The sequence below is a fragment of the Plecotus auritus genome, assembly GCF_963455305.1.
Source record: "Plecotus auritus genome assembly, chromosome: 6".
Classification (NCBI taxonomy): Eukaryota; Metazoa; Chordata; class Mammalia; order Chiroptera; family Vespertilionidae; genus Plecotus; species Plecotus auritus.
The window spans coordinates 90786400-90811846 of NC_137773.1; the positions used below are offsets into that span (position 1 = coordinate 90786400).

The following is a 25447-nucleotide window of genomic DNA, read 5'->3' on the forward strand; positions in this document are numbered from 1 at the left end:
CAGTGCATGTCATATCTACCGGTTGGACCATCTGCCCTCTGGTGGTAATTGCACGTCAGAGCTACCGGACACTCAGCCAGTTGGCTGGGCAGTTAGGCTTTTATATATATAGATTGCATGTGTTACATTATTGTTTGTCTTGTTTCCTCCCAGTGTGAGTAGGAATATTTCAATGCCTATTATTTTGAGTGAGTCCAATGGACTTTTAGAGCTTAGACTGGAGGAGTTGAAGTATGATTAGTAGTTTTTAAAACAAATCCTTGCCATGGGAACAATAGTAAATTAGCATCTTTTTTTTTTTTTTTTTGGAAATGCAATAATAGATACTTGTGGATTTTCTTGTTGAACTAGCAAAGTGCCTTAACCATTTTTAATACCTTCTTTACACATGAACACTGGGTTTAGACAAGTTTGCTGATTGTTCCAACACTGGCTTTGTCGCTTGAAACATCAGTGGTGGCCCAAAGCAACGTCACGGGGGAAGCAGAGGTCTGAGGCCTGGTTCTTTAAGCTAAGGAAGGCCCCCATGCCCTTGAATCTGCCAAGGGAGTACTTGAAGGCCCACTGACCTTCCTGGGGAGCCTCCCCCTGCAGGTGTCCTACCTGCTCACACCTGCCATGGAAGGAGCCCTTACAGTGAGAGAAGTTACAGCCCTGGAGAGCTGGGGAAGGAAATTCACCTGCGTGAGGGGGTGATGCCCCTCCTGCAGTTTTAGTTGTGGTCCCCCTGGGCCTGTTTCTAGGCATAGGTTGAAGTTTTGCATCCAGGGTGTGGGTGCACATTGAGAAAATCTGGGAAAGTCAGGAGTGTGTGTCCTGGGTTAGGGATTGTGAGATTGGGAGTTCATTTGGGTCAGAACCTTACAGTGAATCCAGCTGAGCACCCCCTCACTGTGAGCTGCAGCCTGAGAGAGGGAGCACGTCTGTTGGCGGTGGCATGGTGGGAACAGCACCTCATGTTAGACCCGTGGGGTCGGACTGGATCTGGGTTCAGCAGCATCGGTGCTTGGATTCTGGCTGGGAAGGAATTCAGAGCCAAGACTCAAACTATAAGAGAACATTTATTTGGGAAATCACAGAGGTGGAAGAAGTAATTCATAGAAGAAAAGGGATTAGGAAACAAGTAATAGAGGTAATGGAAGGGCCCTTGGCTCTTAGAAGTGAGAAAGGTAGCTGTTACAGGCCTGAGGGGATGGGTGGGTGAAGAGAGGTTGGCACATGCTCCCAGGAATGAGAGCAAGCTGGGTTCTCTGTCCTAGGGGTTTAAGGGTGAAGTTTTAAGGGAGGTCCCGGGGAAAATCTCAGAATATTCAGCAGCTTTCCAGATGTGTCTCTTCACGGCTGGGTCTCCACTGATAGATTGGTAAAGGCCAAGGTCCAGGTCATCATTCAATGCAGCTGGTCCTGCGGTCAGCCCTGGCATTGCTTTTCTTGTTTTGCAGCTTTTCTGGGCCTACAGGTAAAATAGAAGTGTTGTCTAGAGGTTATTTCTAGGGGGAAAATGTTCAGGCTCTAAACTGCATGACCACAATATGCCACGGATGAACTGTCACCCTGGGGATGAGGTCCCAGCCTACAGTTGTCTGGCCCATTCTCCTTGCTCTGCTCATGTCTGTCTAACTGCCCTGCACATTTCCATTATTCCCCAGGGAGAGGAGGGTTTTGGAGCTTCCAGATTTCATTCCTGGGGTGGCTGCTCATGTGTCCCTCCTCTGTTTCCCCAAGTTCTGCTTCCTCCAGGGGTCTGTCTCAGTCAGGAGAGTCTAGAATGTGGAACCTTCTGAAAGTGGCTTTTCTTCTGTCTGTGGGATGCAAGCTGCTCATCGTAGCTGAATCTAATGTATGTGTTTCTTTCCTTCAGAGCTTTATGCGTCACCTAGGGAAGCCCTTTCACTCTAATTTCCCTGAGAATGAAAATGTATATTGATTGAATATACCAGGTAGAAAAAAAAGAAAGATCAATGCAACCTTGAAGGGTAGCTCAGTGGGTGAGCATCAACGTTTGCATCAGGAGGTCAGTGTTCCATTCTGGTCAGGCACATGCCCTAGTTGGAGGCTTGATCCCAGTAGGGGGCATGCAGGGGTAGCCAATCAATGATTCTCTCATCACTGATGTTTCTATCGCTCTGTACTTTCCACTGTGAAATATATATATATATGAGAGAGAGCCCTAGCTGGTTTTCCTCAGTGGAAGGAGTGTCTGCTTGAATTGACATGTCCCATGTTCTTTTTTTGTGTGTGTGTGTGTGACTTATCATTTTATTTTATTTATTTTCTTTAATAAATCTTTATTGTTCAGATTATAACAGTTGTTCCTCTTTTCCCCCCCCCATAGCTCCCCTCCACCCAGTTCCCACCCCACCCTCTGCCCTTACCCCCCCCCCCGCCGCCACTGTCCTCATCCATAGGTGTACGATTTTTGTCCAGTATCTTCCCGCACCCCCTGCACCCCTTTCCCCCCGAGAATTGTCAGTCCACTCCCTTTCTATGCCCCTGATTCTATTATATTCACCAGTTTATTCTATTCATCAGATTTTTTATTCACTTAATTTTTAGATTCACTTGTTGATATGTATTTGTTGTTCATAATTTTTATCTTTACCTTTTTCTTCTTCCTCTTCTTTTTTTTAATTTAAGAAATCTTTATTGTTCAGATTATTACAATTGTTCCTCTTTCCCTCCCCCATAGCTCTCCTCCACCCAGTTCTCACCCCACCCTCTGCCCTTACCCCCCCCCCCCCCGCACTGTCCTCATCCATAGGTGTACACTTTTTATCCAGTCTCTTCCCGCACCCCCCATACCGGTTTCCCCCCGAGAATTGTCAGTGCACTCCCTTTCTATGCCCCTGATTCTATTATATTCACCAGTTTATTCTATTCATCAGATTTTTTATTCACTTAATTTTTAGATTCACTTGTTGATAGACATGTATTTGTTGTTCATAATTTTTATCTTTACCTTTTTCTTCTTCGTCGTCTTCTTAAAGAATACCTTTCAGCATTTCATATAATACTGGTTTGGTGGTGATGAACTCCTTTAGCTTTTTCTTATCTGGGAAGCTCTTTATCTGCCCTTCAATTCTGAATGATAGCTTTGCTGGGTAGAGTAATCTTGGTTGTAGGTTCTTGCTATTCATCACTTTGAATATTTCTTGCCACTCCTGTCTGGCCTGCATAGTTTCTGTTGAGAAATCAGCTGACAATCATATGGGTGCTCCCTTTTAGGTAACTAATTGTTTTTCTCTTGCTGCTTTTTTTAAAAATATATTTTATTGATTTCTTACAGAGAGGAAGGGAGAGGGATAGAGAGTTAGAAACATCGATCAGCTGCCTCCTGCACACTCCCTACTGGGTATGTGCCCACAACCACAGTACATGCCCTTGACTGGAATCGAACCTGGGACCCTTGAGTCCGCAGGCCGATGCTCTATCCACTGAGCCAAACCAGTTAGGGCTCTCTTGCTGCTTTCAATATTCTCTCTTTGTCTTTTGCTTTTGGCATTTTAATTATGATGTGTCTTGGTGTGGTCCTCTTTGGATTCCTTTTGTTTGGGGTTCTGTGTGCTTTCTGGACTTGTAAGTCTATTTCTTTCACCAGGTGGGGGAAGTTTTCTGTCATTATTTCTTCAAATAGGTTTTCAGTATCTTGCACTCTCTCTTCTTCTGGCACCCCCATAATTCAGATGTTGGTACGCTTGAAGTTGTCCCAGAGGCTCCTTGCACTATCTTCATAGTTTTGGATTATTTTTTTCTTTTTGTTTTTCCAGTTGGGTGTTTTTTGCTTCTTTGTATTTCAAATCTTTGACTTGATTCTTGCGGTCCTCTAGCCTGCTGTTGGATCTCTGTATATTATTTTGTATTTCAGTCAGTGTGTGTTTAATTTCTAGTTCGTCTGTTTCACTAAATTTATCGGCCTTTTCTAGAAAATTCTTGAAAAACCTTGTAACCATGGTTTTGAACTCTATATCCAGTCATTTGCTTTCCTCCATTTCTTTCGTTTGTGATCTGTTTCTTTGTCTCCGCATTTTGGCTACTGCCCTGAGTTGATAGAGTGGCTTTGTGTGCTAGGTGTCCTATAGGGCCCAGTGGTCCAGCCTCCCCAGTTACCTGAGATGGACACTCTTGGTGCACCCCTTTGTGTACTGTGTGCTCAGCCTTGTTGTAGTTAAGTCTTGATTGTTGTTGGTATCACTGGGAGGAATTGACCTCCAGGCCAATTAGCTGTGAGGATCAGCTGTGTCTACGCTGGGAGAACTTCTGTGCTGGAAGCACGCTTATGAGACAAGACTTGCTTCAGTGGGGCTTTGGTGTTCACTGAGTCTGCCCACTGAGTGTGTCCCTTATGGATCTGAGGAGTTGTAATCTGGATGGTCCTACTCTGACCCCTGGGTCCACTGGCTCTTGGATCTCCAAGGAGGTGCTAATTTAGCCTCTGCCTGAGGCTACTCAGCAGGAGCTACAGAGAGATCTGCAGATTCCTCTTCTTTGTTTGGGGTTTGGAGGTGCCCAGATGAGGCCCAGCTGTGAAGCAATGCAAGCTGCTGCAGGGCCTTGGGCCTTCTTTTGGATGTTCTGGTTCTCACTGACTCAGCTGCAGTTTGTTAGGTAAGTTTAGAATTCAAAGGACCAGGCCATTCATATGCAAAAGCCTCTGCGCTCAGCTTGAATGGGGCGGAGTCTCAGGGCAGAGCAAACAGCAATGGCTTCCCGTCAGCCCTGCCCTAAGAGGCCCCTGGGTCTCAGTGTCCCATGGTAATCGCTGCAAACACCTCTGACAGAAAGCTGCCCTTGAGTTTCACCCGCTGCCAGACAGTCCAGTTTCTCCCCGTATGAGTCTGGGTCCCCAGAGTCTCACCCGGAACTGGAGTTCAGAGCAGTCACGAGCTTTTGTCTCCCTCCCAATTGAGAAAGCCAGCAGCGTACTCAGTTGCCAGCCCTCTCCATGCATGCCTCCTTACCTCTGCCTTCCACAGCTCCTGTGAGTCTTAGTGTGCTTTTCTCTTTCCTTCTCGTAGTAGAATTTCCACTCAGCCATCCTTCCTGTGGTTCTGGATGATGTCTGTTTTGTCTTTTAGTTGTAATTTTGAATTTGTTGTGCGAGGCAGCAATTCAGGTATTTACCTATGCGGCCATCTTGGTTTCTCCCCAACATGTCCCAGGTTTGATTCTGAACAAGGGGACATACTTGGTTGTAGGCTCCTCCCTGGCTCTGGCCCATGTGCAGGAGGCAACTAATTGATGTGTTTCTCTCACGTTGATATTTATCTCTGTCTTACCCTCTCTCTTCCACTCTCATTAAAAATTAATGGAAAAATATACTCAGGTGAGCATTAGAAAAAAAGAGATACAGGATGAAAAAAGCAAGGAAATTTGTGAAAGCAAACAGATTTTTCTTTTTCCTTTTATGGAAGAGAAACTCCAAATGTGAAATGAATGTATTTAAGTTTTCAGGCACATTTTAATTTTTTAATATATATTTTTTATTGATTTCAGAGAGGAAAGAGGGAGAGACAGAAACATCAGTGGTGAGAGAGAATCATGGATTGGCTGCATCCTCCATGCCCCCTACTGGGAATCCAGCCCAAAACTCAGGATTGTTCCTGACTAAGAATCTAACCAGGATCTCCTGGTTCATGGGTCAACACTCCACCACTGAACCACACCTACCAGGCACATTTTTTATTTTTAGATCATTGTTTGTATGGCATGTCTCTAGAGCAAGCACGTGAAACTCGCTTGCTGCATGTGGACCACAATGAATATTTTTGTGGCCTATCCAATATAATGGTATGTAAGACACGTTCTAATAAAAGTTTTGTAACTTAATTTTTACACTATCCTGTTATATATAATCCTATATAATGAAGAGCTAATATGCAAATGATCATCATGCCCTCAGGCCCTTGTGCCAGAACTGTTCAGCCACTCAACACTGGGGAGAGAGGAATGGAGACCAGCCAGGCACAAATGAGCTCGGGAGAGAGGAATGGGGATCCACCAGGCACAAATGAGCTTGCCAGAGAGGAATGGGGACCAGCCAGGCTGTGGCCTGGGAGAGGGAGAAGCTGCCTGCCCCATGGTCCCTAGCACCAGGAGAGCAGGAAAAGCCTTAGGACTCACATAGAGGTCTCAAAGGAGGGCCAAGCTGGCCTTTCAAGCAGCTGAGACCTGGCTTCAGAGCCAGAAATGGAGCCTGGTGTGGTCATGTGGGGCTTCAAAGATGGGTCCTGGCCAAGAGTTCTGCACGGGCAGGGGTTCTGTGGTTTGAATCACCTGCCTGCTCTATATGGGACACCACCCAGGCTTTCTTATCAGCTTGTTCAAGTGCAGGGCAATAGGGACAAGAGCGGACTGAGGCTCAAGCTGTCAGCAGGCAACCAGACCAAAAAATACATAGTTTGCCCGAAGTGCATGGCTCAGTGGTTGAGCGTCCACCTATGAACCAGGAGGTCACAGTTCCATCCCTGTTCAGGGCACATGCCCAGGTTGCAGGCTTGATCCCTATTTGGGGGAGGGGGGGGGCGTGCAGGAGGCAGCCGATGGAATAATCTCATCATTCATGTTTGTATATCTCTCTCCCATCCTCTCAGAAATCAATAAAGATATATACATATTTAAAAATGAGTAGTCTTGAGTGCTAATTACAAGGCAAGAAAATCCCTGTGGAGCTTGTGCTCTGCTGGGGAGTCAGCTGCCTGGGCCTGAGTGTGGGCAGACTCTAAGGTGTCAGTGACTGAGTTGTGTGCCTCTGGGGAAGGAGTCATTCCCCAAAGTTTCCCGTGAACCTGACTGGTGCCTCCCCCTCAAGAGAGATGCCCTAGTCCCACCTCTGGACTCCCAGCATCACGCCTCTCCTGGTGGCTCCACCATGCTGAGGTGTGGGCACAATCCAGGACAGACATAGTTGGGTGCTCAAGGCTGCGTGCCACTCCACCCACCTTCCCCCAAGCCTGACAGGACCACTAAGTGTGAGGCAGGTGGGGCAAGGGAGACCCCGAGCCCCACCTGCCTCACACTTAGTGGTCCTGTCCTGCAGAGGTCAGGTTCCTGGAGAATCTGGCACAGACTGAGCTGTGTGGCTCTAGGTCTGGGGCCATTTTTCCTTTCCAGGCACCACCTGTACAGAGTACTCCCTTAACATGGTCAAATTTTGGTCTGTTTGAATCTGATAAACTCTGCTGGCCTCATCCTGAGGACTTCCTGAGGCTCTGCCCCACCACAACTGTGTGGAGCATCCAGTGGTAGTGGCTAGACTTGGTATACGTTGGGACATTTGCTAAGAAATGATGAACACTGTATTTGAGGGTAACAGGAGAAAGAGTGCTGGAGGGACCTTGCTTTTTTCATCCTGTATCTCTCTCTCTCTCTCTTTTTTTTTTTTTATTGATATTTTACAGAGAGGAAGGGAGAGGGATAGAGAGTTAGAAACATCGATGAGAGAGAAACATCGATCAGCTGCCTCCTGCACACCTCCTACTGGGGATGTGCCCGCAACCAAGGTACATGCCCTTGACCGGAATCGAACCTGGGACCTTTCAGTCCACAGGCCGACGCTCTATCCACTGAGCCAAACCGGTTTCGGCTCTTTTTTTTTTTTTTTTAATACTCACCTGAGTTGACCCATGAACCAGAGCCTTAAGTGGCACTTTTCTATTTCACAGGTGTACTGCAAATACATGCAGAAATTTACACACTCTATTTTCAACCATTTTAGAATTTAATTCCTTTAAGTAATAAGTTTAACTCTGAAAATGTATTGAATTTTGAGAAATTTGCATACTGTTCTAATAGTTACATACAGTTCAACTACAATAAAATTCAATGATTAACCATTTTTAAGGTTCTCTAGAGCAAGTATGTCAAACTCAAAGGGTAACAAAGGCCAAATAAACAAGGTTTAAATTTATGTGGGCCACAAAAGAACAAAAGCTTCAATTTTCATAGAAATGTAGGTTTATTTTGATAGAGACATGCTGAATACAAAGGGCTGAAATAAATGAGTAATCGTTAACATAAAAGAATATTTTAATAAAATATTTTTTCTTGAACATTAACTTAGCAGACACTGAATAACTGCACAAATTAATAAACATAACACAAATGAACCTATTTTTCTTGTTCTCCAAAAGCGAAATATTTCCTGTTGCACACACCAAACAAGTCAGTCTAAGACTATTGAAGAGGCAATCAGCTGCTAAAATATTCGCTGCTAGTATTAGTGGAGAGAAATGGTGCGCCTGAGCTTAAGGGAAACGAATACACCAAGATTTAAGTAATCAGTCATTAGTGAACGTTGTAGTTCGTTATTAATAACTAGAGGCCCAGTGCACAAAATTGGTGAACGGGCAGGGTCCCTAGGCCTGGCGGGTGATCAGGGCCAGCCAGGGCCTTCCTTCGTTTCATGGTCAGTGCAGGTCATAGCGAGTGGTTGAACTGGTCAGTCAAACTCCCCAGGGGACAATTTACATATTAGCCTTTTGTTATATAGGAGTAGAGGCCTGGTGCTCAAAATTCCTGCACAGGGGTGGGGGTGTCATTCAGCCCAGCCTGCACCTTCTCCAATCCAGGACCCCTTGGGGGATGTCTGACTGACTCTGGCAATCCAGGACTGCTGGCTCCTAACCACTTGCCTGCCTGCCTGATTGCTCCTAACCCCTCTGCCTGCCTGATCACCCCTAACTGCTCCCCTACCGGCCTGATCACCCCTAACTGCCTCTGCCTCGGCCCACACCTGGGACCTGGGCTTTCCTACCTCTGGTTGGCCACAGGCACCCAGGACCCGGGCTAGCTTCGCCTGGGCTGGCTGAAGCTGCAGGGGACCATGGGTGGGTGGCTTTGCCCAGGCCACAGCCGCAGGCACCTGGGACCACAGGGCAGGTGGCTTGTCCCTCTCCCAGGCCACAGGTGCAGGGCACAGCCACTGGCTGGCTCCCAGGAACGTGGGGAGGGTGGCTTGTCCCTCTCCCGGGCCGCAGCCTGGCTGGTCCCCATTCCACTCTCCCCAGTGTTGAGTGGCTGAACAGTTCTGGCAAGAGGGCCTGAGGGCATGATGATCATTTGCATATTAGCTCTTCATTATATAGGATTATATATAACAGGATATTGTAAAAATTAAGTTACAAAACTTTTATTAGAACGTGTCTTACATACCATTATATTGGATAGGCCACAAAAATATTCATTGTGGGCCACATGCAGCCAGCGGGCTATGAGTTTCACATGCTTGCTCTAGAGACATGCCATACAAACAGGGATCTAAAAATAAAAAATGTGCCTGGTAGGTGTGGTTCACTGTGGATTGTTGACCCATGAACCAGGAGATCATTGTTAGATTCTCAGTCAGGGACAAGCCTGTTTTGGGCTGGATTCCCAGTAGGGGGCATGCAGGAGGCAGCCAATCCATAATTTTTTCTCATCATTGATGTGTCTGTCTCTTCCTCTCTTTCGTCTCTGAAATCAATAAAAATATTTTTAAAAAACTAAAAACAAAAATGTGCCTGAAAACTTAAATACATTCATTTCATATTTAGAGTTTCGCTGGATAAAAGGGAAAAGAAAACTGTTTGCTTTCACAAATGTCCATGCTTTTTTCATCTAGTATCTCTATCTTTTTTTTTTTTTAATGCCACCTGAGTATATTTTTCCACTGATTTTTAGTGAGAATGGAAAAGAGAGGGTAAGATAGAGATAAATATCAACGTGTCAGAAATACATCAATTAGTTGCCTCCTGCACATGGCCAGACCAGGGAGAGCCAGCACCAGGGAGGAGCCTACAACCAAGTATGTGCTCTTGTTCAGAATCGAACCTGGGACATTTCAATTCACAGGAAGACGCTCTATGCACTGAGGAAAACCAGCTAGGGCTGTATCTCTCTCTCATTCATTTATCTTACCTAATAATAGAGAAACATGTAAATTGACCGTACCTCCGCTACGCCCGCAGCCAATCAGAGTGAGTATGCAAATTAAGCCTACAAAGATGGAGGTTAATTTGCATACACACCTGGGTCCCGGGAACCTCCTCAGCACCCAGGTCACTCCCAGCAGGCCATCGGAGGGGCCGAGCCTGCAATTGGAGGGGCGGGACAGGGGGGTGTGGGGGGCACTTCCCAAGCCTAAAGCCTGGAACTTGGGAAGGGGCCGAGCCTGCGACCAAACGCAGACCATCCGGAAGTCAGCACTGAATTGCCCAGCTGCAGCCTGGCGACCCAACACTGACTGCTCAGGTGGCTGAGACCCAGAAAGTGAGTCAGGGTCTGATCTGCAGCCTCAGTGGAAGCTGTTGATCAGTGTACTTATTTCTCTCTTTCTCTCCTTCTTTCTGATCTTCACCAGCAGCCAGGCTTTTCTTTCTCTCCTGGCCTCTGTGGGGGATGCTATTAAGCCCCGCCTCTTTGATCAGGCCCAGCGATAGGCCTGGAGATGCTGACTGGCATAGCAACCAACCAATCAGAATCAAAGGTGGGTGCTGTGGGGAACCAATGGCTGCCTAGGAGGGGGAGCTTTTGACACTCACTGGCATTGAAACCGAACAATGAGAACCAAATCTGGGTGCTGTGGGGAGCCAATGGCTGCCTAGGAGGTGAAGCTTTTGACGCTGGCATAGGAACCGACCAATCAGAACCAAATTGGCCAACAGAGGAGGGCAGTTGGGGGTGAAATCAGGCCTGCAGGAGAGGGCAGTTAGGGGTGATCAGGCTGGCAGGCAGAAGCAGTTAGGGGCAATCAGGCAGGCAGGTGAGCAGTTAGGAGCCAGTGGTCCTAGATTTTGAGAGGGATGTCCGACTGCCAGTTTAGTCCCGATCCCTGGGATCGGGCCTAAACTGGCAGTCGGACATCCCGCAAGGGGTCCCCAATTGGAGAGGGTGCAGACTGAGTTGAGGGAATCCCCCCTTCGTGCACAAATTTTGTGCACCGGGCCTCTAGTATATATATATTTCAGAGTGAAAAGTAGAGATAGAAACATACGTGATGAGAGAATCATTGGTAGGCTGCCTCCTGCATACCCGCTACTGGTGATCAAGCATGCAACTATGGCATGTGCCTGACCAGAATGGAAGACTGACCTCCTGGTTCAAACTTTGATGCTCATCCACTGAGCAACTCTGCTGGGTTGTATTAATCTTTCTCTTTTTTTTCTACTTGGTACATTCAATCAATATACATTTTCATTCTCAGGGAAATTAGAGTGAAAGGGCTTCCCTAGGTGATGCATAAAGACTCTGAAGGAAAGATACACATACATTGAATTCAGCTCGGATGAGCAGACAGCTTCCCACAGGACAAAAGAAAAGCCACTTTCAGAAGGTTCCACATTCTACACTCTCCTGGCTGAGACAGACCCCTGGAGTGTTACAGTCCCTAAGGAAACACAGAAGGGACACCTGAACAGCCACCCCAGGAATGAAGTCTGGAGCTCCCATACCCTCCTCTCCCTGGGAAATAATGGAAATGTGCTAGGCAGTTAGACAGACATGAGCAGAGCAAGGAGAATGTGCCAGGGGCAGAAGGTCATGCCTAGCAACAGACTATAGGGTGGGACCCAATCCCCAGGGTGACCTTTCATCCCGTAGCATATTGTTGGTCATGCAGTTTAGACCCTGAACATTTTCCCCCTAGAAATAACCCCTATGCAACACTTCTATTTTACCTGCAGGCCCAGAAAAGCTGCAAAACAAGAAAAAGCCATGCCAGGGTTGACCGCAGGACCAGCTACATTGAATGATGACCCGGGCCTTGGCCATTACCAATTTATCAGTGGAGACCCAGCCGTGAAGGGACACATCTGGAAAGATGCTGAATATTCTGAGATTTTCCCTGGGACCTCCCTTAAAATCTCCATCCTTAGACCCCTTAGGACAGAGAACCCAGCTTGTTCTCATTCCTGGGAGCATGTCCTAACCTCTCCTCACCCACCCACCCCCCCCAGGCCTGTAACAGCTACCTTTCTCACTTCTAAGAGCCAAGGGCCCTTCTATTACCTCTATAACTTGTTTCCTAATTCATTTTCTTCTATGAATTACTTCTTCCACCTCTGTGATTTCCCAAATAAATGTTCTCTTATAGTTTGAGTCTTGGCTCTGAATTCCTTCCCAGCCAGAATCCAAGCACCGATGCTGCTGAACCCAGATCCGGTCCAACCTCTTGGGTCTAACACGAGGTGTTGTTCCCACCATGCCACCGCCAACAGACGTGCTCCCTCTCTCAGGCTTCAGCTCACAGTGAGGGAGTGCTTAGCTGGATTCAGTGTAAGGTTCTGACCCAAAATGAACTCCCAATCTCACAATCCCTAACCCAGGACACACACTCCTGACTTTTCCAGATTTTCTCAATGTGCACCCACACTCTGGATGCAAAACTTCAACCTATGCCTAGAAACAGGTCCAGGGGGATCACAACTAAAACCTCACAAGGGGCATCACCCCCTCACACAGGTGCACTTGCTTCCCCAGCTCTCCAGGGCTGTAGCTTCTCTCACTGTAAAGGCTCCTTCCATGGCAGGTGTGAGCAGGTAGGACACCTGCAGGGGAAGGCTCCCCAGGAAGGTCAGTGGGCCTTCAAGTACTTCCCTTGGCAGATTCAAGGGCATGGGGGCCTTCCTTAGCTTAAAGAACCTGGCCTCAGACCTCTGCTTCCCCCTGACGTTGCTTTGGGCCACCACTGAGGTTTCAAGCGACACAAAGCCAGTGTTGGAAAAATCAGCAAACTTGTTTAAACCCAGTGTTCATGTGTAAAGAAGGTATTAAAAATGGTAAGGCATTTTGCTAGTTCAATAAGAAAATCCACAAGTATATGTTATTGCATTTCAAAAAAAAAAAAAAAGATGCTAATTTACTATTATTCCCATGGCAAAGATTTGTTTTAAAAACTACTAATCATACTTCAAATCCTCCAGTCTAACCTCTAAAAGTCCATTGGACTCACTCAAAATAATAGGCGTTGAAATATTCCTACTCACACTGGGAGGAAACAAGACAAACAATAATGTAACACATGCAATCTATATATATAAAAGCCTAAGTGCCCGGCCAACTGGCTGAGTGTCCGGTAGCTCTGATGTGCAATTACCAGCAGGGGGCAGATGGTCCAACCGGTAAATATGACATGCACTGACTACCAGGGGGCGGATGTTCAACGCAGGAGCTGCCGAGCTGAGGTGATTGGCAGCTGCAGTTCTTGGGTGATGCACCTGGAACCAGAGAGGAGGGAGCCTGATTCTGAGGTGCCTCAACTGAGAACCGCCCTCTCACAATCGGGGACCCCTTGGGGGATGTCAGAGAGCTGGTTTTGGCCTGATCCCTGCAGGCCAGGCCGAGGGACCCCAGTAGTACACAAATCCATGCACCGAGTCTCTTGCGTAACAATGAAATATTTTATTTCTCTGAGAGGCACTGGTGTTAGGAAAAGCCATCCTATGCTACATCTTTAATTTTGAATTGTGAACAATTTTAAAGCCTACATGTGACACAAAGGGAAGTAAAGCAGTTGCTGGCAGTTTTGAGGATATTCTTGGCTGGTAGGGCAAAGAGTGAGAAAAACAAATGAAAATACTCTCTTCTTAATGTGAACTCATAGCACAGTTCCCAGCCAAAAGCAACACAAAAACCAAACATGAAAATAATTCACGGGACTCTACAATGAACTGTGCAAAAGTACAAATATATGGCAAATACTTGTTAACTAAAATAATATAGTGAATGTCAAGTGCAATTGAAAAATTAAGAAAGAATACATATGTGTGTAGGGCCTATTCATTCAAAACTGTCAGGGCACATTACTGGGTAGCTGGGTCAATCCCTGGTCAGGCACATGGGAAGACAACCCATATGGTTCTCACATAAATGTTTCTCTCTACTACTCTCTCTCTCAATTTCCTCACTTCCAAAAAGCAATTAAAAAAACTAACAAACAAAGAATGAGTACTGATAATGAACAAATATGTCAAAAGTTTATAGATCTTCTTTAATGCTGTGAGTTTTGGGAAGTATATGACTTTATTTGCAACAGGCTTACATGTACTAATTAGTTACACTTAATAGGATTTCTTTTAAGTGAGATTTTCAAGCTACTTTGAAAGTATTTAAAATTTTAAAGTTTGTTTTCATTGTCAATTATACAGTGTACATCCTCACATGGTATTATACAAATATGAGGCAACATGAAAGTTTTCCTACATTTTTACATTCAATAAATTTCTCCACTTTGAGTTTTTTTCATGACCTTTCCAAGGAAAAGGGACAGCTGAAGGGTTTCCCTCTTTCTCTATATGTATACACTATTTCTCCAGGTGCATTCTCACACATCCAAGAAAGGCTCTTTCACATTCCTTATGTTCATACACTTATTGTTGGGTGTGAGTCCCTTCATGATTTTGTAAAGAACTAGGATGGCCAAAGGCTCTTCTACAGTCTTTACATGTCAGGGCTTCTCTTCAGTGAGTTCTTCCATGCTTTACAATAAACTGGAAGTAATGAATGCTTTGTAACACTCTTACATTTCTAGGGTCCATCCCCAATATGGATTATCATACATGAATGGTACAGCTGAGACATAAATGAAGGCTCTTCCCTATTCTTTAACAGTTTATCAATACATTTTGTTTTCACATGTCTGTAAAAACTAGTTGGGAACCTGAAGGCTTTACCACATTCCTTCAATTGATGTGGTTTCTCTCCACTATGAGAATTTTTGTGCATTTGAAAGGACTGGGGATGACTATAGGTTATCCCACATCGCTTGCATTCATAGGGTTTCTCCCCAGTATACATTTTTATACATTTCATGGTATCTAAGATAAAAGGGATGGTAAAGAGGTTTAACTCATTCTTTATTCATGAGGCTTGTTTCCATCATGACTTATTTTATGTCTTCTACGATGTGTGACAAAACGGAAGGTTTTTCCACATTGCTTACATTCATAAGGTTTTTCCCTGGTATGGGTTCTTCCATGCTATGAGACTTGGAGAATCTCAGAGCTTTACCACATTCATAGAGCTTTTTTCCACTGTGTGTGCTTTCATGTCTGGGCATTTGCAGGAGGCAACCAATTGATGTTTCTCCCACATCAATATTGCTCTCTGCCTTTCTGACTTCCACTCTCTCAATGGAAAAATATCTGAGGATAAAGGGGAAAAAAAGAATTAGGATAGTCAAAGGCTTTTCTACAATCTTTACATGATAGGGCTTATTTTCAGTGTGAGTCCTTTCATTCATGATGATTTCTCTCCCTTATGAGTGTTTAGGTGAATTTCAAAGAAACTGGGATGAATAAAGGCTTTCCCATATTGCTTACATTCATAGGGTTTTTCCTTATTATGAGTTCTTTCATGACATTGGAGGTTACTTGGATAAGAGAAAGCTTTACCACAATGGTTACATTCATAGGGTTTTTCCCCAGTATGCATTCTTTCATGAATTCTAAGGAAAGAAGGATAAAGGAATGTTTTACCACATTCCTTACATTCGTGAGGCTTCTTTCCGTCATGATTTCTTTTGTGTGTTCCAAGAGAACTGGGATTACTGAAAAATTTCCCACATTGCTTACATTCATAGGATTTCTCCCCAGTATGCATTCTTTCATGATTTCTAAAATATGTAGAACATCTGAAAGCTTTCCCACATTGCTTACATTCATAGGGTTTCTCCACAGTATGAATTTTTTCATGATTTCTAAGGTATTTGGAATGTCTGAAAGCTTTCCCACATTGCTTACATTCATAGGGTTTCTCCACAGTATGAATTTTTTCATGATTTCTAAGATATTTGGAATGTCTGAAAGCTTTCCCACATTGCTTACATTCATAGGGTTTCTCCACAGTATGCATTTTTTCATGATTTCTAAGACATTTGGAAAAACTAAAAGTCTTACCACATTGCTCACATTCATAGGGTTTTTCCCTCGTATGAGTTCTTTCATGACGTTGGAGGGAAGTTAAATTAGAGAAAGTTTTGCCACATTGCTTACACTTATAGGGTTTTTCCCCAGTATGAATTCTTTCATGACGTCGGAGGCCACCTAGAGCAAAGAAAGCTTTCCCACATTGCTTACATTCATAGGGTTTTCCCTTATGACGACTCCTTTCATGGTATCGGAGGGAAGATGGATAAGAGAAAGCTTTACCACAATGCTTACATTCATAACGTTTTACCCCAGTATGAATACTTTCATGAAATCGGAGGTAATATGGATCATAGAATATTTTACCACATTCCTTACATTCATGAGGTTTCTTTCCCTCATGACTTCTTTTATGTTTTCCAAGAGAGCTGGGAGAAATGAAGGCTTTCCCACATTCCTTACATTGATAGGCGTTTTCCCCAGTATGCATTCTTTCATGATAATGAAGGGAAGTTGAATAATAGAAACCTTTACCACAAACCTTACATTTATAGGGTTTTTCCCCAGTATGAGTTCTTTCATGATATTGGAGAGAAGACTGATAATAGAAACCTTTACCACAATGCTTACAGTCATAGCGATTTACCCGAGTATGAGTTCTTTCATGACGTTGGAGGGCAGATAGAAAATAGAAAGCTTTGCCACAATGCTTACATTCATAAGGTTTTTCCCCAGTATGAGTTCTTTCATGATTTCTAAGGGTACAGGGATGATGGAATGTTTTCCCACATTCCTTACATTCATGAGGCTTCTTTCTGTCATGACATCGTTTATGTTTTCCAAGAGAGTTGCTACAATGGAAGGCTTTCCCACATTGCTTACATTTATAGGGTTTCTCCCCAGTATGCATTCTTTCATGATTTCGAAGAGCAGTGGAATATCCTAAAGCTTTCCCACAGTGCTTACATTCATAGGGCTTTTTTCCACATTGTGTCCGTTGATGCTCTCGATAATACTTTTGACAACTGAAGGTTTTTCCACATTGCTTACATTCATAGGGCTTTTCTCCACATTGTGTCCGTTGATGTTCTCGATAATACTTAGGACAACTGAAGGCTTTCCCACATTGCTTACAACCATAGGGTTTTTCCCCAGTATGAGTTCTTTTATGATTTAGGAGGGAAGTTGAATAAGAGAAAACTTTACCACAAAGCTTACATTCATACGGTTTTTCTCCGGTATGCACTCTTTGATGAATTATAAGGGAATAGCGACGACAGAATGTTTTTCCACATTCCTTACATTCATGAGGCTTCTTTCCCGCATGACTTCTTTTATGTTTTCCAATAGAGCTGAGCCAACTGAAGATGTTACCACATTCATAAGGTTTCTCACCAGTGTGTGTTCTTTCATGATTTCTAAGAGAAGTAGAACTGAAAGCTTTTCCAGATTTCTTACATTGATAGGGCTTTTCTACAGTATGTGTACTTTCATTTTCTCCAGAGTCCTTGGGAGAACTGGAAGCTTTGTCACGTTGCTTACTTTGATATGGATTTTCTCCACTATGAGTATTTTTGTGAAGTTTAAAGTAAATGAGATGACTAAAGCCTCTCCCACATTGCTCACACTCATACGATTTCCCAGCAATATGTGTACTTTCAAGATTTCTAAGGGAAGTTAAATAGTGGAAAGTTTTCCCAGTGGGGCTGCATTCATGGCTCTCAATATGTTGGTAAGGCTTGAAAGCTTTCTCAGATTCCTTACATTTATAACGGTTTTCTTCATATTCCTGACACAGGTATAGTTTGGGTCCAATGTGAGAACTCAGGAGGTTATTCAACGATAAATAACTTATAAAGATTTGCCTGCACAACCTGGATTTAGGTTGTATTATTTCAGGAATTTCCTTCTTTTCATTATGATTTGGAATCTGGCTGAAGTTTTCTCTGCATTGACTACCATCCTTTCTTGTACAGAGTCTCTCTACCATATGACTGCTGTAAAAATCAGAAGCATATTATTAATACTCTGTGAAAGATTTAATATTTATTAATAGCATGACAATGGCATTTTTACCATTTTCAAATAAAGGTGGGGTTTCTGAACATTCCATTTTTTAAAAGTGGATATCTTAAAACTTCTGATATAAGCTGGATCATGGATATTATGAAAGCACTTATATTCATTAATAGTACTTCTGTGTATTGTTTCCAAGTGTAATTATTATTTAGTGTTTTTATACACTAAACATCTAGGTCATATTTCAGAAAAAAACATTTTGATGAGATTATTCTAAAATTCAATACATTTAAAACTGGGCTGATACAATTGTATTATCTGTTTTAAGATTATTCTGTGGACTGGGCCCATATTGTTCAGTGGTTCTGGATGGACCCACGCACCAGGGGCTTACCGGTTCAATTCTCTGAAAGGGAACTGGGCCAAACTGCAGACTTATTAAACCCAGTACAGGGCATGCAGGAGGCAGTCTATTGATTTTTTTATCTCTCACTCTCAAAACCACATACTAAAATCAATAAATACATATTTTTGCACCACCAGTGAGGCTCATTGGTTGAGCACTGACTGCTGAAGCAGGTGGTCATAGTTCAATTTCTGGTCAGGGCACATTCCCAGGTTTTGGATATGATTCCAAATGTGGGGCATGCAGGAGGCAGCCATCAATAATTCTCCCTCATCATTGATGTTTCTTTCTCATTCACCCTCTTCCTACCTCTCTGAAATACATGAAAAATATATCTATGATAATAAAAGCGTAATATGTTAATTAGACCAGACAGCTGAACGTCCTTCCGGTCATACTTCTGGACGAAGCCGCGGCTGCGAGTGCCAAGCCCCTTGCACCAATTTCGTGCATCGGGCTCTAGTTAAATATATAAATATATAAAAATATATATATAAAAACCTATTTTAATAAAACACAAAGATGCTCTTAATGCTTTGTCATGTCAATGCGACTTACCTATGATTCCTCCCGTGATTTTCATACTGATCTTCACTGTCATTGCCGTCACATTGTTCTTCTAAAATACATGCTAGAAAAAGCATTACAAACTGTTAAAGAATATAAAAAATGGCTAGATTTTCAGGACATAATGAGCTGTGATCATTCCTAGTTTAATTACCAATGTACTCCCTTTCCATATTTCAGTTTTTGAAACAGCATTAATGAGCAAGCAACACTAGTTTTCTTCTAATTGCCTCCATAAGTAACAAGTTGTTGCAGGCCAGAATTGCTCTGTGGTTGACCGTCAACCTATGAACCCTTATGACCCGGGAGGTCACAGGTCAATTTCCAGTAGGGCTGGTTTGCAGGCTAGCTCCCCAGTGTGAAGGGCGCAGGAGGTACCCAATCAGTGATTCTCTCTCATCATTAACTTGTCTCTCGTTCTCTCCCTCTCCTTCCTCTCTAAAATCAATAAAAATAGAGGAGATCCAAGATGGCGACGTAGGTAAACACCTAAACTGCTGCCTTGCACAACAATTTCAAAACTACAACTAAAAGACAAAACGTCTATCACCCAGAACCACGGGAAAGCTGGCTGAGTGGAAGTTCTACAACAAGAAGGAAAGAGCAAACAGCATTGAGGGGTGCACAAGCGCTGAAAAGCTGAGGTACGGAGACGCGAATCGGGCTGGCGACGGGTGACTGGGAGCGCTGCTGTTTTCAACCCGAAGGGAGATAAGCTCCCGATTACTCAGAACTCGTTTCTAGGGAGATGTGGGGGACCCAAACTCCTACGGGGAGAAGCTGGACTGTCTGCCATGGGGTCGGAAAGTGAGGGAGGCTTGCTTGCAGGGCTGTGCGCAGGAACAATTGTTTATTGTGCTGGGGCGCGGGATGCGGGGACACAGTCAGAGACGCAGAGCAGCAGAGCCGCAGAGCCGGCTTACTGGCAGCCATCGCTGTTTGCCACGCCCTAGCCTAGTCACACCCTGAGACCCCGCCCTGCACAATCTACGAACCCACCCAAGCTCCAAGCAGCGGCTTTAGCATATGACTGGCCTGCCCTATCGCAGCTTAACCTAGCAAACTTGCAGCCCGGATCAGACAGCTCCAAAACCTCCAAACCCCAAGCAAAGAGGAGAAAACTGTAGTTCTCGCTGTAGCTCCTGTTGGGTGGCCTCAGACAGTAGCTGACCTGCACCCCATTGGAGATCTAGAAGCCAGTGTACCAAGTGGTCAGTGTGAGACACCAGATTTCAACTCCTCACATCCATAAGTGACACATTCAAGAGGCAGACTCAGTGAGCACCAAAGCCCCACTGAAACAAGTCCTGCACCATAAGCGTGTCTCCAGCGCAGCAGTTTTTCCATTATAGACACAGCGGGTCCTCACAGCCAATTGGCCTGGAGGTCAATTCCTCCCACTGTACCAACAGCAATCAAGGCTTAACTACACCAAGACTTTGCACTCAGCCCACAAAGGGGTGTACCAAAGGCGTCCACCTCAGGTGATTGGGGAGGCTGAGCTACTGGCCCCTATAGGTCACCTACCACACAAAGCCACTCCATCAACATAAGGAAGCAGCAAAATGCAGAGACAAAGAAACATGTCACGAATGAGAGAAATGGAGGAAAGCAAACTAATGGACGACATAGAGTTCAGAACCACATTTATAAGGTTACTCAAGAATCTTCTAAAAACTGCCGAGAAACGTGTTGAGACCTCCGAGGAGCTTAGTGAGACCTTCAAGGACCTTAATGAGAATGCCAAAAAAAATGGAAAAGGACCAGTCAGAAATTAAGCATACACTGTCTGAAATAAAGAATATACAGAAACTCAACTGTAGATCAACGTACCCCAAGAATCAAACCAAAGATCTGAAATATGAGGAAACAAAAAACACCCAAGCAGAAAAACAAAAAGAGAAAATCCAAAAATATGAAGATAGTGTAAGGAGCCTCTGGGACAACTTTAAGCGTACCAACATCCGAATTTTTGGGGTGCCAGAAGAAGAGAAAGAGCAAAATATTGAAAACCTATTGGAAGAAATAATGATAGAAAACTTTCCCTACCTGGTGAAAGAAATAGACTTACAAGTTCAGGAAGCGCACAGAACCCCATACAAGAGGAATCCAAAGAGGACCACACCAAGACACATCATAATTAAAATGCCAAGGGCAAGAGACAAAGAGAGAATCTTGAAAGCAGCAAGAGAAAAACGGTTAGTTACCTACAAGGGAGCACCCATACGACTGTCAGCTGATTTCTCGGCAGAAACTATGCAGGCCAGAAGGGAGTGGCAAGAAATATTCAAAGTGATGAACAGCAAGAACCTACAACCAAGATTATTCTACCCAGCAAAGCTATCATTCAGAGTTGAAGGTCAGATAAAGAGCTTCACAGACAAGAAAAAGCTAAAGGAGTTCATCACCACCAAACTAGGATTACATGAAATGCTGAAGGGTGTTCTTTAAGAAGAGGAAGAAGAAGAAAAAGGTAAAGATAAAAATTATGAACAACAAAATGACATCAAATACATACCTACCAACAAGTGAATCTAAAAATCAAGTGAATAAAAAATCTGAAGAACAGAATGGACTGGTGAATATAATAGAATCAGGGACATAGAAAGGGAGTGGAATGACAATTCTCAAGGGGGAGGGGGTGTGAGGGGTGCGGGAAGAGACTGGATGAAAAGCTTACACCTATGGATGAAGACAGTGGCGGGGGGTAAGGGCATGGGGTGGGGTGGGGAATCAGGTGGAGGGGAGCTAGGGGGGAAAAAAGAGGAACACCTGTAATAATCTGAACAATAAAGATTTATTTTAAAAAAATAAAATCAATAAAAATATATTTTTTAAAAAATTTGTGATACATACCTACTGATGCCAGGTTCCAGAAGGTTTCTATCATCACATCTGTGTAGAGTTTCTTCTGGGTGGGATCCAGGAAAGCCCACTCCTCCATTGTGAACTCCACATTAACATCCTCAAAGGCCACTGAGTCCTAAAACATCCCACATATGCATATAGAAGAATGGTTATGACAGCACTGGGGATCTATACATAATTCATAATAAATTCACATAAGACACGTGGTCTCCAACATCCAGTCTATGACTTGAGTAAGACTATTATTAATTTGCCATACTCACTTCCTCAAAAACACATGGGATTTATTGATATGATTTTACTGTGATCACTTCAAGTCTTCATTGCTAAGGTCAGGGTAAAGAACACTTTGAACAACTTCTACTAATACATTAAAATACTTCTATTTTGGCACAGAGACCACACAATCTTGAGAAACAGAACTGCTTGAAACTAGGATCCTGGCCTCAGCACCACCCAGTCGCGTCTCAGATGCAAATCAGGACCCTGCAGCCACTGGGGACAGAGAACTGCAACCACAGCTTCAGACCAACAGACAAGAATCCAGACTTCCTGGCCGCAGATTTCTGTGAGTCAAAGAGCCTATCCCCCTCCCCACAGGATCGTGGATAGCGCCATAGTAACAGATAGACCCGCCCCTCGCTCGGGCCACAGCACCCCTACAGGAATTTGAGCTTGGGAGCGCACGCAGGAACTGCAGTGCCCATACGGGAATTTGAGTTTGGGAGCACGTGCATGGACCGAAGCACTGCTACGGGAATTTGAGCCTGCACACGCACAGAGACTGGAATCTGCTCCCCTCAACGCAATCGGGTGACCAAACCTGAAGCCCACGCAGGGCGGCAGTGCCACCTGACTTCAATTCTGGGCAAGCGTACACGGAAGTCTGTTTTCCGCAGTGCACACGGAAGTCTGTTTTCCACAGCACACACGCAAGTCTGTTTTCTGCAGCGCAGGCATGCCACAGTGCTACAGAACACACCAGTCCCCCATGGTGACCAGGACCCAGATTCTCCCAGCAAGAGGCAGCACTGAGCATCACTGACTTGACTCTGTTTCTTACAGTGTGCGCATGGGATCCCTGACTCACAGCACATTCACGCTAAGAGCCAGTGACTCTAATTCTTGGTGCATGTGCACACAGGGACCCTAATTCTCAGCAAGAAGCTGCATGAGGCAATAGAGACTCTGATACTCGATTCTTGGTTCAGACACAGGTAAACTCTGACTCCTGGCACGTGCTATGGGACCCATTTTTGCCACACACCAACAGCACAGTGCAGGCGGGGTTCATAATTCTAGGTGCGCACATGAGACCACAATGAATGCTAGTAACACTGACCCTGGGCAAGCCTGGTTCCCACCAACCCACAGCAGCCACACGTCCTAGTGTCGGAGCACTTCAGTGACACTTGGGTGGTGCAAAACTCTCATGGCACATGGCCCAGGTCCATGCAACTCAAAGTTTGAACCTTCTGGTGATAGTCAAAATGGGGAGAGGACACAATCCCCAGAGGAAAGAAAATGAGGAGTCGCCAAGAAAGGAAATTAGTGAAATTTGAAGCATGCAACATGACTGAAAAAGAATTCAGAGTAATGGTCGTGGAATTCATACATTGGATAGATGAGAAAATCAACAACCTATGCAAGAATCAAGAAGAAATGAAAAGTGATATAGCTACAATCAAAAACACCATGGAAAGTTTCAACAGTAGACTAGAAGAGGCAGAGGACCGAATTAGTGAGTCAGATGAAAAAACAAGCCAAATCTGAACAGCAACTGGAGAAAAAAATTAAAAAGCAGGAGGAAAGCCTAAGGGAGCTTTGGGACAACATGAAATGAAGTAACATACGTATAATAGGGCTGCCAGAAGGACAGGAAGAGCAGCAAGGATTAAAAAATCTATTTGAAGAAATAATGACAGAAAACTTCACGGATATGGGGAAGAAAAAAGTTACACAAGTACAGAGAGTCCCAAGCAGGATCAATCCCAAAAGACCCACACCAAGACACGTCATAATTTCAATGGCAAATATTAACAACAAAGAGAGAATCTTAAAGGTGTCAAGAGAGACAGAGGGTTACCTACAAAGGATCCACCATCAGATTATCAAATGATTTCTCAACAGAAACACATTAAGCTAGAAGGGAATGGAAGAAGGTATACAAAGTGTTGCAAAGCAAAGGACTGAATCCAAGAATACTCTATCCAGCAAGACTATCAATCAAAATTGAAGGGGACATCAGGAGCTTCGCAGACAAAAAAAGGCTAAGGGAGTTTATCACCACCAAACCAGCAATGTAAGAAATGCTAAAGGGAATACTGTAAAAAGAAGAAATAAAAATGTAATAAAGAACACATACACAAAAATAGATATGACTACAAACAAGTACCTTTCAGTAATGCTTTAAATGTAAATGGACTAAATGCTCCAATCAAAAGACATCGAGTGGCTGAATGGATAAAAAATACACGACCCATATATATGCTGTCTACAAGAGACCCACCTCAGAACAAGGGACTCACACAGATTGAAAGTGAAGGGATGGAAAAATATGTTTCAGGCAAATGGAAATGAAAAAAAAGCTGGGGTAGCAATACTTATATCTGACAAAATAGACCTCAAAGTGAAGGCCATAACAAGAGATAAGGAAGGCCACTTCATAATACTAAACGGATTGATACAACAACAGGATATAACCCTGATAAACATATATGCACCCAACGCAGGAGCACCCAAATACATAACAAAACTCCTGGAAGATATAAAGGGAGAGATCAACAACAATACAATCATAATAGGGGACTTTAATACACCACTGACATCACTGGATAAATCCTCTAGACAAAAAATCAGCAAAGACACAGCAATCCTAAATGACTCACTAGATCAGATGGACTTAACTGACATCTTCAGAACATTGCATCTCAAAGCCATGGAATATACGTTCTTCTCAAGTGCACATGGGACATTTTCAAAAATAGACCACATATTGGGTCACAAGCAAAGTCTCCCCAAATTCAAGAAGACTGAAATCATACCAAGCATCTTCTCAGACCACAATGCCATAAAATTAGAAATAAACTACAATAAAAAGAATCTAAAAATCTCAAACACTTGGAAGCTGAATAGCATGCTATTAAATAATGACTGGGTTACCAATGAGATCAAAGAAGAAATTAAAAGCATCCTGGAAACTAATGACAACAAAAACACAACAATCCAAAACCTATGGGATATAATGAAAGCAGTCCTGAGAGGGAAATTCATAGCTCTACAGGCCTACCTCAAAAAGCAAGAAAAAATGGTAGTAAGTCATCTAACTCTACAACTCAAATAATTAGAAAAAGAGCAACAAGAAAAGCCCAGAATGAGCAGAAGGAAGGAGATAATAAAGATCAGAGCAGAGATAAATGATATAGAGACCAAAAAACAATACAAAAGATCAATGAAACCAAGAGCTGGTTCTTTGAAAGGATAAACAAGATTGATGAACCTCTAGCCAGGCTCACCAAGAAGCAAAGAGAGAGGACTCAAATAAACAAAATCAGAAATGAGAGAGGCGAAATAACAACAGACCCCACAGAAATACAGAGGATCGTTAAAAAATACTATGAACAACTCTACTCCAACTAACTAGACAACCTGAAGGAAATGGACATATTCCTAGAAAAATACAACCTTCCAAAACTCAATCAGGAAGATTCTAAAAATCTCAATAGGCCGATAACTATGGATGAAATTG

The 25447-nt window shown here is 43.8% G+C and overlaps 2 protein-coding genes across 2 annotated transcripts in view; one reads left to right on the forward strand and one right to left on the reverse strand.

Moving 5' to 3' along the window:
• The window catches only part of LOC308251741 (uncharacterized protein), a gene marked incomplete at both ends in the record, with an annotated part of 33153 nt that extends 21081 nt beyond the window's left edge, over positions 1 to 12072 (forward strand). Inside the window, one exon of the mRNA XM_080675453.1 lies at positions 11658 to 12072. Coding sequence (XP_080531579.1) covers positions 11658 to 12072 — 415 coding nt within the window. The remainder of the gene's footprint in view (positions 1 to 11657) is intronic.
• Positions 11959 to 25447, reverse strand: part of LOC308250002 (uncharacterized protein) — a 41554-nt gene continuing 28065 nt past the window's right edge. Inside the window, exons 2-4 of the mRNA XM_080672211.1 lie at positions 21688 to 21814; positions 18823 to 18895; positions 11959 to 17836 (exon numbers count right to left, since the gene is read on the reverse strand). Coding sequence (XP_080528337.1) covers positions 15211 to 17836; positions 18823 to 18895; positions 21688 to 21775 — 2787 coding nt within the window. The 5' untranslated portion in view covers positions 21776 to 21814 and the 3' untranslated portion in view covers positions 11959 to 15210. The remainder of the gene's footprint in view (positions 17837 to 18822; positions 18896 to 21687; positions 21815 to 25447) is intronic.